Raw genomic sequence first — 13,288 nt, forward strand, 5'->3', positions numbered from 1 at the left:
AACACCAAATGCTGGTGAGAATTCTTACAAAGGTAAAGCTATGGAGACAGTATGGAGCAACAGGAACTCTCATTCATTGATGGTGTGAATGCAAAATGGTATAGCCACTTAAGAATACTGGCAGTATTTTAGAAAACTAAATATACACTTACAACATGATTCATCAGCAGCATATTTAGGTATTTACCCAAAGGATTTGAAAACTTATGTCCATGCAAAAACCCACACATGGATGTTTATAGCAGCTTTATTCATAATTGCCAAAATTTGAAAGCAGCCAAGATGTCCTTCATTGGGTGAGTCAATAAACTCTGGTATGTCCAGACAATGAAATATTATTCCACGATAAAAGGAAATAAGCTATAAGGACATAAAAATAAACAGAAGAAACATAAATGTGTACAGTTGATTCTTGAACAACATGAGGGTTGGAGTACCAACTCCCCAACAGTTGAAAACCCTTGCATAACTTTTGATTCCCCACAAATTTAACTACTAATAGCCTACTGTTGACTGGAAGCCTGAAGGATAACAGAATTGATAAACACATATTTTGTATGTTACACATATTATATACTGTATTCTTAAAATAAAGTAAGTTGGAGAAAAGAAAATGTTATTAAGAAAATCATAAGGAAGAGATAATAAATTGACACTCATTAAGTGAAAGTGGATCATCATAAAGGTCTTCATCCTCATCATCTTCACATTGAGAAAACTGAAGAGGAGGAGGAGGAAGAAGAGAAGTTGGTCTTGCTGTCTCAGGAGTGACAAAGGTGGAAGAAAATCCATGTATAAGTGGACCTGTGCAGTTCAAATCCATGTTGTTCCAGGGCTGACTTTATTACTACGTGAAAGAAATCAATCTAAAAGGTTATATACTGTGTGATTCTAACTATATGACATTCTGGAAAAGGTAAAGCTATGGAGACTGTAAAAGTTTAGTGGTTGCCAGAAGTCAGGGGGTAAGGAGGACAGAAAAGGCAGAGGACAGAAAATTTTTAGGGTAATGCAACTATTCTGCATGATCCTACAATTGTGGTTACAGAACACTACACATTTTTAAAAACCCATACAATGTAAAACACCAAGAGCGAACCCTAGCTTAAATTATGGACTCTAGGTGATAATCATGTACCAAAGTAGGTTTAAACAGTAGTACAATGTACTACTATAATTAATGTACTAATGTTGTGCGGGGATTTTGATAGTAAAGGAGGTTGTGCACTTGTAGACATAAGGGTATATGGGAACTTTCTGTATTTCCACTCATTTTTGCTGTAAACTTAAAATTGGTCTAAAATATAAAGCTTATTAAAAGTTTAAAAAGAATTGTCAAAGTCAAAAAGTCCTATATTGCACAATATTTTCTTCTAATTCATGAAGATGAATTATAATAAATGTGGGAAGTGATATAACACCAAAAAATCCAGATTTATATTAAAAAGTGCAATAATAATAATAATTACCATTATTATTTTAAATTGAGACAGGGTCTTGCTCTGTCAACTAGGATGCAGTGGCATAATCTTGTCTCACTGTAGCCTTGATGAACCGGGCTCAAGTGATTCCCTTACCTCAACCTCTCAAGTAGCTGGGACTACAGGTGCATGCCACCACACTGGCTACTTTGTAAAAATGTTTTTGTAGAGATGAGAACTCACTATGTTACTCAGGCTGATTTTTAAGTCCTAGGCTTAAGCAATCCTCCTGCCTTGGCCTCCTGAAGTGTTGGGGTTACAAGCATGAGCCACAAAATTAAAGTGATGGTACAGACATATTAAGAAGAAATCCTTATTCTCATCAAATAATAATATTACTAAGGTGAACAAATAAAATAGAAATAGGCCCTCTTGAATTTATGACAATTATCCCTGACAAAAATTCTGATATCAAATAGTATTTATCACAAAGAACCTACCTCCTTCTGTAGGTTGTAACTAAACAGTCTTCAGCAGACAAGTTTATATCTTATCCCACAAAAACTGAAAGTTTTCACCAACATAAAGGAAACATGATGCATGGGTAGAAGGATTTAGTTTGCCACTGTGGAGCACCATAATAGAGACAAGTTAATCGTGTATTTTGCCTTCTACTCAGAATAGAATCAAAAGTATATGACAAAGCATCCCTTTCTATTAAAAGGACAGAATGTCATAAGCATTTAAAGTGTTCTTCCTTAAAAAAATAATAAAATCATTAATTGTTTTATTAATTTTTCAATAAAAGGAACACTATTTGGATGTGTCCTTTCAAGAGAAAAAAAACAAAAAAAAAACACTAAAATTGTTTAGTATAACTACTGGGAAACCAGTATTTTTACCATATGAGAAATACTAAAATTCTAGATTCATTGGTTTTCACTGTAATGAACATTAAATTTCATTTTAAAATAGCCCAGATGTTTTGATTCAAACAAAATTCCATTTTCCAAAAACAAACAAGAAATAAGTATATTTATAGCATCAGGGTGTGCTATTTAAAATATCATGCATTTTATGTAGATTAACTGTTTCTTCTTCTTCTTTTTTTTTCATTTTTTAAGTCAGGTTCTTGCTCTGTCACCTAGAGTGCAGTGGCATGATCACAGCCCACTACAGCCTCGAACTTCTGGGCTCAAGTGATTTTCCGCCTCAGCCACCCTAGTAGCTAGGACTTCATGCATCTGCTATCACCATAGACTGATTTTTAAAATTTTTTTGTAGACCAAGAATCTTGCTATGTTGCCCAGGCTGGTCTTGAACTCCTGGGCTCAAGCGATCTCCTGCCTCAGCCTCTCAAAGCACTTGTGATTAGAGGTGTGGGCCACTGTGCCTAGCCTGCTTCTTAAATACAAATTATGATCTTGAAACAAAATTTGTAGACTCAGCTATGTTCTATAAAGTATTTTCAAAGGGATTACACTATTTTAGTTCTTTTTTTTATTCCTCCCAACACCTTACTTCAGTGACTTCTAACTGGGTTAAGCTATCTCTAAACTAAGTCCATCTTTGCTTGAAGCTGTCTTATCATGGCAAACGTTGTACTATACTGTAATTATTGATTTTTTTTTTTTGGTCTCTTGAACAAGTATTCACTCAACAAACACATAATACTGACTTTCTCTGATATACAGTTCCTGAAATATGTCATTAATGAAGGGTAACAAAATATGTCACTCCAAAGTATGCCACTTGTAAAAATTATTTTTTGATGAAGGCAATTGCGAAGAAGCAGATACAGATAAAGCTCTTTGCTTTCCCTCTATTTACCTAAAAGCAGGACATACACTTATAGAGTTTTCTTTCCTGCCCTGTCTCCAGGGAGGGTAGAAGTTAGTGACAACCTAGAGCCTGAGCCTGGAGACTGCACCAGAGGAATCCGCATAAGAAACTTTACTACAACTAGCCATTAGCTGTAATTAATGATCCTCATCTATTTAGCTTCACACAATTTGCTGTTCCTATAGACTCAAAGTCCTTTTCCTTTGTTTTGTCTCTTATCTAAGAATTTATTGTTCCTTTAAGATGATATATAAGCCAAAGTTCTAACCACCCCTTTGAGTTACTCATCTCTGAGTGCTTCCATGTGAACATATAATACACAGGCTAATAAACTTCTGGGTTTTATTTTTTCTTAATTTGTCTCCTGTCAGTCTAATTTGGGGGTCCCAGCCAATGAACCTAGAACGGGTAGAGAGAAAACAATTTTTCAATGCCAATACATATGCTCAAGTGACTGCCCATGTTAAAGCCTTATTTGCCATCAGCCCTAGAAATGAACTTGATCTGTGATCTGCCTTATCTGCTTAAGGCCCAAGTCTCCGCCTGAAGGCCGAAGTCTCTGCTGAAGGCCTCTCCCTTAGGGACTACAATCTAGCTCCGTTTCTCTTATCTTTCTCATCTTATCTTAGATAAATTCACATCTCTATGAACTTAGCCCTCCTTGTTCTCCACAGCTGCTGAGGTGTGCCTAGAAACCATGCTACGCACAAATTCTGGAAAGGATTATTTGAAAAAAATCAGGGCAGTTCATTATTTACTGTGAAGGTGACTTTGCTTTCATAAAAGCCTTTCCTGAACTCATTCCTGAGTCTATCTGCAAAAGAGACTACTAATGCCTTATAGTTAAAAATGGCTAGATATCTGAATAAAAATATATAAATTGAAAATAGCAAGAAGAGGCTGGGCATGGTAGCTCAGACTTGTGTCTGAGCACTTGGGGAGGCTGAGGAGGGAGGATAGCTTGAGACCAGAAGTTTGAGACCAGCCTGGGCAAGATAGCAAGACCCCATCTCTATAATAAAATAAAATTTAAAAAGAAAAAAAAAAAAGGAAGAAAATGTTTCCATAGAACTCACGTTCTCCTATGTTTTGATTTTTAGAAAGCAAAAATCATTTCATTAGAAGAGGACTCAATGCACCTATAAAAATAGAACTTCCATTAGATTCTGAATAGCTAACATTCCACAGGAAATACGTACAAGTACCACACTGCCAAAACTGCCATCAAAAGGAGAAACACAAGGAATAGTCCTTCTTTGGGAATTCAAGTAGTTATTTTATCTCAGAACTCATTGAGTAAGTGGCTCTAATTTTCCTGAAGAGTATTTCATTGATATCTTTAAGATACCAATGTATATTTCTGAACTATATTTAAAATGTGCATTTTTCTAAAGCTGCTTACTTTTCCTTTTCATAGATTATTGCTGCAATGATCATACAATTTTGAGAAATTAGATACTTATATCTGTTATGCTTTCTTTTCAGTCATTGAAAATGTATAGTTTTAACCATTGTTTTTCAATTTTTCTAATGCTGGATGCTTCATTGGATTGTGTTTAACTAGTTTATTAATCTCATTTACTAGTAGATCATTTTCAGGATAACTGCTGATAATGCTCCTCTTAAATTTTAAATACTAAAGAACAATTCCAAGAATTTGAGCCCTTCATTCTAGAAGCAGAAGTTCAGTTGCCTATTGCAGCATATTTCAAGTTACTATGGTTTGTATGTAAACTTTCACCTTCTTCACTTTGGTTTCAGAGACATTAGTAACCCAAACAAATATCATTGCTAAAGACATAATCCACTTTAGTTAAAAATCTTACTGTGTTTTCATGTGAACTGCTTTCTTTATGTTCTTTACCAATTATTGTGCCGAATTTCTAAAAAATGATACAAGAAAAAATAAACTATGTGATTCTCATCACGCCCTTACTTTAATAAGGAATACAGAAGCTATAAATTTTAAAATGTAGATATAAATAACTTGATGACTGTGGAAAACTGGCATAGAAGGTTTTGACCTAACACTGAAGTGCTTCTTGCAGCAGAAGGAGATCAAAATATATCACCCCCAAATATGCCACTTTGGCATAAGGATTATTTTGAGCTAAAGCTAAGTGAGAATCAACAGATATAGAGAGAATTATCTGCCCTCCATTATCTGCCTAAAAGCAGGGTATAAATTTCCCTTTAAGGAAGATGCTCTCTTTCCCCAACACCAGTGAGAAAGATTGAATCACCATAGAAGACAGGGAGTCAACAGCAGATGAATTTGCTGAAACAGATCTTACTAAAATAAACCTTATCTTCCATTAGTTCCTTCATATACTTACTAGTCACTTTTCCATAAGTCAATTCTCCATTATCCCTTGAAGCCCAAATTCTCTTTCCTTTGTTAAAGGGGTATAAAAGCCTCAGCCTAACTGCTTCTTTGAGTTTCACTTATTTTCTGTGAACTCCCATGCACATAAATATTAATAAAAATTATATGCCTTGTCTCTTGTTAATCTCTCTCTCGTTAGTTTAATTCTCATGCCCCAGGCACTGAACCTAAAAGGATAGAAAAAAGTATTTCCTCCCTGACCGAGTTGTGATCAAACTCAGTTCAGAATATTATTACTTAAGTAACGAGAACTAACAAGTGTTTTTTATTCCAACATCCATCACAGTATGAAGGACATATCTCAGTTTACAATACCATACCTTGATCTGCAAAGCAAAGGAGATCTGACAAATTAAATCTATTGAGAAATAACAACAGGTCTGATGCTTTAAAAAATATATGGTAGGTGTATTTCTCCCACTAAATATAGAAAAACAAAAATTCCTGTGTTCCAATAACCTCACCCAGCAGTAAGGAAACACCACCCAGGCATGTCAGTGGAGGCTGTGGGGGGAACTTGGACTACAGCCCCCACCAGTCAGTAATAAGACGGCACCTGCTTATTCTGGTATCAGAGAAGGCCTGCTGAAGAGAATAGTTAATGAAATCCAAAGTCTTATAAAATAATACCCCAAATGTTCAGGATATAATCCAAAATTCACTTATCGTATCAAGAACCAGGAAAATCTCATTTGAATGAGAAGATAATCAACAGGCAGCAACACCAAGATAACAATGCTGTCAGAATTATCTGATACGGATTTTTAATCAGCCATAATAAAAAAAATGCTTCAGAGAGCACTTATGAACACACTTGAAACAAACAAACAAAAGGGAATCTTGGCAAATAAATAGAGACTATAAAGAAGAAAAGAAAACTGCAGAAATGAAAAATATAACTGACATAAAAAACTCAATGGATGGGACGGGCACAGTGGCTCATGCCTGTAATCCCAGCACTTTGGGAGGCAGTACTTTGGGAGACCAGCCTGACCAACATGGTGAAACCCCGTCTCTACTAAAAATACAAAAAAATTTGCCGGGCGTGGTGGCGTGCGCCTGTAATCCCAGCTACTCAGAAGGCTGAAGCAGGAGAATCGCTTGAATCTGGGAGGCGGAGCTTGCAGTGTGCAGAGATCGTGCCAATGCACTCCAGCCTGGGCGACACAGTGAGACTCTGTCTCAGAAAAACACAACAAAACAAAAAACCAGAGGAAAGAATTAGACAATCAGACTTGAAGACAGAACAATAATAAATTATCCAAACTAAACAACAGAAAGACGATAGACTAGGGGAAAACGACAACAAAAAGCCTCAGGGATCTCTTAGACTCTAACAAAAGATCCAACATTCAGTCATCAGAGTTCCAAAAGGAAGGGAGAAAGAAGGTGGGGCTAAAAAGGTATTCAAAGAAACAACGTCCAAAAGTTTCTCAAATTTGCCAAACAAAAACGTAAACATTTAGGAGGCTGAGTGAACCCCAAATAAGTAAATTCCAAGAAATCCAAGCCAAGCAAGATACATCATAGACAAACCTAAAAATCAAAGACAACAACAACAAAAGAAACAAAAACCAAAAAACTTTAAAGCAGCCAGAGAGAAATAATACCTTATCTTTAGGGGAAAAACAATTAGAATGACAAAGATGTCTCATCAAAAACCAAGGAATCCAGAACGAAGTGGCACAACTTTGAAAGAACTCTCAACCTGGAATTATATATCTGGCAAAAATGTCATTCAGGAATAAAGGGGAAATCAAGACAAGCTCGAAAAAGAAATACTAACAATTTGTTGCTAGCATACCTATCCTAAAAGAATGGCTAAAGAAAGCTCAAGAAAAGAAGGGGCTCAAACATTGGAAAGGAAGAAAAAACAATGTTAAAAGTAAAAACAAGAGCTGAGAAAGGACTGAAGAGGAAGGACTACTAGAACAACATAGAGCCAGATGAAACTACGGCCACAGGAGCAAGCCATGGATGAACTGGGACTGTGGAGAGGAGCCCGTGCACTAGAAATTGTGCAAAAGTAGAGCTTTAGTCTCTATTCTAAATATGGCAGATATGCTTGGCTGCCTACCTGTCAGGCCTCTGAGCCCAACCCTGCAGGTATGCATCAAGATGGCCTGGAGCAACTGAGGAACTTCAGGAGAGGTAAAAATAGCCAGGTCCTGCCTTGACTGATGATATTCCACCATTGTGATTTGTTCCTGCCCCACCCTAACTGATCAATTGACCCTGTGACATTCCTTCTCCTGGACAATGAGTATTAGAAGCTCCCCAGGGAGCACCTTGTAACCTCTGTCCCTGCCCACAAGAGAAAAATCCACTTTGACTGTAATTTTCCACTACCCACCCAAATCCTATAAAACTGCCCCACCCCATCTCCCTTTGCTGACTCTTTTCTTGGATTCAGTCCGCCTGCACCTAGGTGACTAAAAAGCGTTATTGCTCACATAAAGCCTGTTTGGTGGTCTCTTCACATGGACACGCGTGACACTACCCAATAGATAAAACTCCCATTCTTTCTTAATAACAAAATCACAATTTAGTTCTGGACTGGGTATCACATGATTCAGAGGAGGCCAGTTCCCTCACCAGATCTACAGACTAAATTATGATTTGTCAATGCCAGTTGTAATTTCATTCCCTTAACAAATACCTGGTTTAGTGTGGGCTTGAGAAGCAGTTCTAATTAAGGATTCTTGAACAGATATCTTCTGAGAGGCTCTTGAGAAAGATTTTCTCCATGAATAAAAACTTATGCAACAGAATTTTGATTCCCCTTTTTCTGCCTCTGGAAGTCACTGTGATAACTGAAAATGTGGCAGTCAACTTGAGACCATAGGGGAACGCAAACATGAAGACAAACCCACATACTACTAAAAACAGACAGATGGAAAGAACGTGGTTTCTTAATGATATCACTGAAGTACTGAATTAACCAAACCTAGTATTAACCTAGCTTCAAACTCATATTATGTGAAATAATTTTTTAAATCTTTCCCAAAACTCTGTGGCATCACATTAAAATGCTAGACAGTAGTCCATTATATGAATATACTGTAATTATGTAGCTATTTCTCTATAATTGGATCCTTAAGTTAGTTTCTTTCTTTTCTTTTCTCTCCCGTTATAAAGGATGATGCAATGAACATCTTTCAGTATAAAATTTTAACTGAATTTAGGGTATACTTTCCATGGACTTTGTTCCAAAGTCCAAGTCAAATGATACAAACATTTTTATTCCCTTTGATGAGCACAGTAGCACCAAATTGATTTCCAGAAAGTATGTTCTTATTAAACTCCTACCAACCATATGTATGGCCTGTTTTACTATATCCCTGCCAAGAGTCATTATTTTCCCTTCATTCTTACTGACGGCGCCTCACTTTAAAAGTCTTGATTAGTTTAAATCAATTTTGGTAATCCAAGTTTCTTCCTTGAGTCTTCTTTTTACATTAAGACAATAAATTATACATACTCGTAAAAATTAAATGGAAAATTTTGCTCACGTCAAACATTTTTTGTGCTACAAGATAGAACTGAGAACCACGCATAACATCACAATGGACAACACAAAGGGAAATAATTATTTCACTTAGGTTAAGGTTAATTCAAATTAAGGTTAATTTAAATTTTAAATAAAACAATGCTGAGTAGTATACTCTTTTCAAAAGAATTAGAGTTGAATGTTACTTGAAGAACATTAAAAAATATTGTAGCAGTCAGTAATTTTGACTGTACAATGAGAAAAATCATTAATTCAAAACGGTCCTCAATTAGATTGCAAAAATAATGAATACAGAGTATATACTTACAAATCAAACACCAAGTAGTGAAAGCCCTCCTCTGATATGCTATCATGAAGTCGCACTAGAAAAAAATAAGAAAAGAAAATTGTGTTATACCTATTCCAATGATCAATGTTAAACCCCACTTCACATGGGCAGATGTCTCCTAGCTAGAAATATTAGCATTACATTTTATTTTAGCCTTTGATATGTCCGTATCTTTTACAACATAGCTTGGGTTCAGATAGACCTAAGGTTTGGGTGCTGGTTCTGAAAATTAGTAACTATGTGATCTTAAAAAAAAAACTGCTTAACTTGTAATGATATTAGTACCTATGCTTTATAAAATGGTTGAGATTAAATGAGATAGAAATAAATCCACAAATTTTCAGGTGAATACTAAACAAATGTTAAGGATCATTATAATATATGTCCATATACTCAAAGTTACGAGGTTCTGGCAATTCTTTCACTTCCTTGCCATTCCCTTTGCTATCACCTTAGTCCAAGTCCTCACCAACTCATGCTTAGTCACTACAATAGACATTAAGAGGAATGATTCCAAGTCTAGGAAATGGTTTCCTTGTGTTCTCCCTTTTGTTCAAGAAGTTCTAGGTGGCACTCCCTGGTCAACCTGGCAAAACACAGTTTTTGTTATGTTACTTATTTACTCAGGACAGCCAAATCCATTTACCAAGTCATTAGCCCAAAATGTACAGCTTGAACTTTTGCTAAAATAATCTACTAGTTCCTCAAATTAATATCACTTTAAAAACTTCAGTGAGCTAGACTTTAACTGATAACTCTAAACTAAATCATACATGTAGAATTACATACCGCTGTGTCTGCTATTTATTTGTTCATAAGCCCCACACCTTATCCCAGTTATCCTTCATCGATAGTAAATTTTTCTTATTTATTTATTTTTTACTTTTATTTTAGCTTCAGGTGTACATGTGCAGGTCTGCCACATAGGTAAACTCATGTCACGGCGGGTTGACGTACAGATTATTTTGTCACCCAGGTACTAAGCCTAGTACCCAACAGTTATTCTTTCTGCTCCTCTTCCTCCTCCCACCTTGCAACCACTGGTAGCCCCAGTGAATTCTTCCTATGTATCCAAATCACTTGAAGTGGTGACTTGATCTTCACTGGGAGCAAAAGAAGGCAGGGAAAGCAAAAAAGTTTTGGGGCACAACTGCTTTTACAAATGTCACCACAAAATAATAATGATTTTCTACTACATTTCTACTACTGTTATGTTTCCCATGCACTGATGACCACCACATGGAAAATGTGAATTTATAAGAATATTTAGGTTATCACACAAACTAAAATTATTTATAGAGGGAGACTGTAGTACCCATTCAATACTCAAGCTCATAGACTTAACATAATCTCTGTGCTTTATCATCTAATTCCATCCCCTTTGGATCTCATTCTTGGCCTCCTATTAAAATATTTTCTGAATCCCTCTCTAGATAGATTATAGTTTATAAAATATGAATTTTCCATTGTTACTAACATGAGGAGGAGGCCTATACTGTAGGCAACTGGGAATGCAGCCAACAGTTCAGTCTCAGACTCTCTACTTAGCCCTCGAATGCATGAAATGTAAGCACACTGCAGTCCCCCCTGCCCTGCCATCCTTATTTGTCACAGTGTCACCCTTGAGGTCATTCATGCAGCATATTTTATCTTTATTTACTACCTCTAACACCTTTCCCTTCTTCAATATATAGAGTCTCATCATCAATACTCCCAAACAGGAACCATATTTTATAAGTCTTGCATCCCACACAGAGATCTGGCACATAGTAGATGGTCTTTCATCAAATTGTTTTTGAACATTTACTACAGAAGGTTTGGGATAGAAATTTTCACCAATGATAGCTATATATATTATATAAACACATAACACACATGCATATATATATATATATAAATAAAATAAAACGATTGCTACATAAGCAATTCTTCCATCACTTCAATGGTGAGAAAGGTATTCTTCAAGTTGCCAATATCAGAGATGCCTGCTAGCTTTGCTTAAACTTATGCTGCTGAAGAAAATAAAGAGTTTGGTTTGATGATGCATCTTCTAATGATCATTTAGCACAGTAAAGAAAGCTGGGCCATGGACAATAGCTCACTGGTTTTCTTGAATGACACAGTTTCAGAGATACCTCACTTACCAGCTATAATACAGTATGTATTCAAATGAACTTAAATAATGGCATGGCTTCTTAAAGAACTCATACAATTATTCTGGAAAATAAGATGGGTTCCCATGTTATCAAAGTTAAACTGAAAAGTAAAGTCTATAATGTGACCAAGAGGAAATCATCATTACTTTCTTCCACTGTCTGAAGGTAAAAGCCTTAGGTGCAAGTGGGATCTCAGGTGTCCAGATCAAAGGGATGTACAGCTGAACAGAGGAGGATATTTCAGGTACAACTGGAGAAGTAGTAATAATTTCTGTCTATCCTGGGAATAACATTTTCTTAGAATTATTTCCATTCACTTATTAATACTAATTAATACTAAATATCATCGTTCAGAAATTATTTTTTGAAGAAGTCAGGAGTTGTTCAGATGGAAGCCTGATAATCAAACATATGATATAAAAGCACTTAACCAGCTAACATGTGATAGGTTTTGAGACAAATCATTCAGCCAAGTTTACTTCTTTTGCATCACATCACACAATTCCAAAATAATCTCTAATAAGTCTAACCAGTCATTTGACCACGCGAGATTATGAATAAGTATGTTACTGATGTAGCAGAAAAAAATCAGCATCATGTTTACTTGGGATTAATACATATATATTTCCTTCCTTCTTTCATTCCTTCCTTCCTTATGTCCTTCCCTACCTCCTTCCACTCTCTTATTTTAAATAATGAACTGAAAAAACAGAATTACATGAAATTGTCATGATTTTAACTTACTGTATTAACAAAAGTAGGTCCTGTTGTCTTCACAGAGACATTCCACATGTTTACAATTATTGTGAGGATGGGTTTGTTTCCTTTAAAAATGTTTAACTCTTCAACTATTATTCTCAGAGTTGATGGTATGTCTAAAACAGTCTGGAAGATACTGTTTTAGTTGTAGACATCATCTATTTATCTCCAAGCCTTTTCTGTTGGTCGAAAGTATCTTTCATCTCCTATCCTTTTTTTCCTTTTTAACAGTTTCTCAAGGATTGAAAATCATATTTACTTTTACAAATGTTACATTAATTATTTCCTATAAATAATTGTCAATTCATTTGCACACCAAGGGAATAACATAACATTCTGTTCATCACAGCTGTTAGCTCAAGATTGACGGCATGGCTGGCCTTGACAGCACTGCAGATGCTGCATTTTGAAGCATACTGCACCTCGTTCTTTCTATGACCGCTCTGTTATTGCCATAAGCTGCACATATGAGTGGGCACAATTAGCCTAATTACAGTTGTCCCTGTGACTTTTTTAGAGAGAAATTTTAAAAACGATAATGAGAAAAACATTTGAGAAAACAGGTTATAATACATTTTGGCAGTCATTCTTTTTGAAGTTTGCTCAAAGGTAAAATTACGTATATGAATAAATGAATTTTCACAACCTGAAATAGCACAACAGTTCTCATCTGGAATAGAATTTTAAATTATGGAACTTTAAGTATGGAATTTACAAGGGGGATAAAAGTGCTTCTGAGGCTAAAAATAGTTCCAAAGGTTAGTTGACCCATGGCCTAATTCTTTTCCTTTCTCTCCTGCGTGTATTATCACATTTGAATGATCACAGGATCGCTGCTTTCTCTTCCTGTCCTGTGTGCTTGCAATATTCCATTGCAGTTTCTAG

The 13,288-nt window shown here is 35.8% G+C and overlaps 1 protein-coding gene across 28 annotated transcripts in view; it reads right to left on the reverse strand.

Annotated features, from left to right (window-relative positions):
• CAMK2D (calcium/calmodulin dependent protein kinase II delta) overlaps positions 1-13,288 on the reverse strand; it is a 305,498-nt gene that overhangs the window by 149,335 nt on the left and 142,875 nt on the right. For all 28 annotated transcript variants that reach the window (XM_028848727.2, XM_028848742.2, XM_015139114.3 and 25 more), the window contains exon 4: positions 9,468-9,522. In XM_028848727.2, coding sequence (XP_028704560.1) covers positions 9,468-9,522 — 55 coding nt within the window. The remainder of the gene's footprint in view (positions 1-9,467; positions 9,523-13,288) is intronic.

This window comes from Macaca mulatta, chromosome 5, assembly GCF_049350105.2.
Source record: "Macaca mulatta isolate MMU2019108-1 chromosome 5, T2T-MMU8v2.0, whole genome shotgun sequence".
Classification (NCBI taxonomy): Eukaryota; Metazoa; Chordata; class Mammalia; order Primates; family Cercopithecidae; genus Macaca; species Macaca mulatta.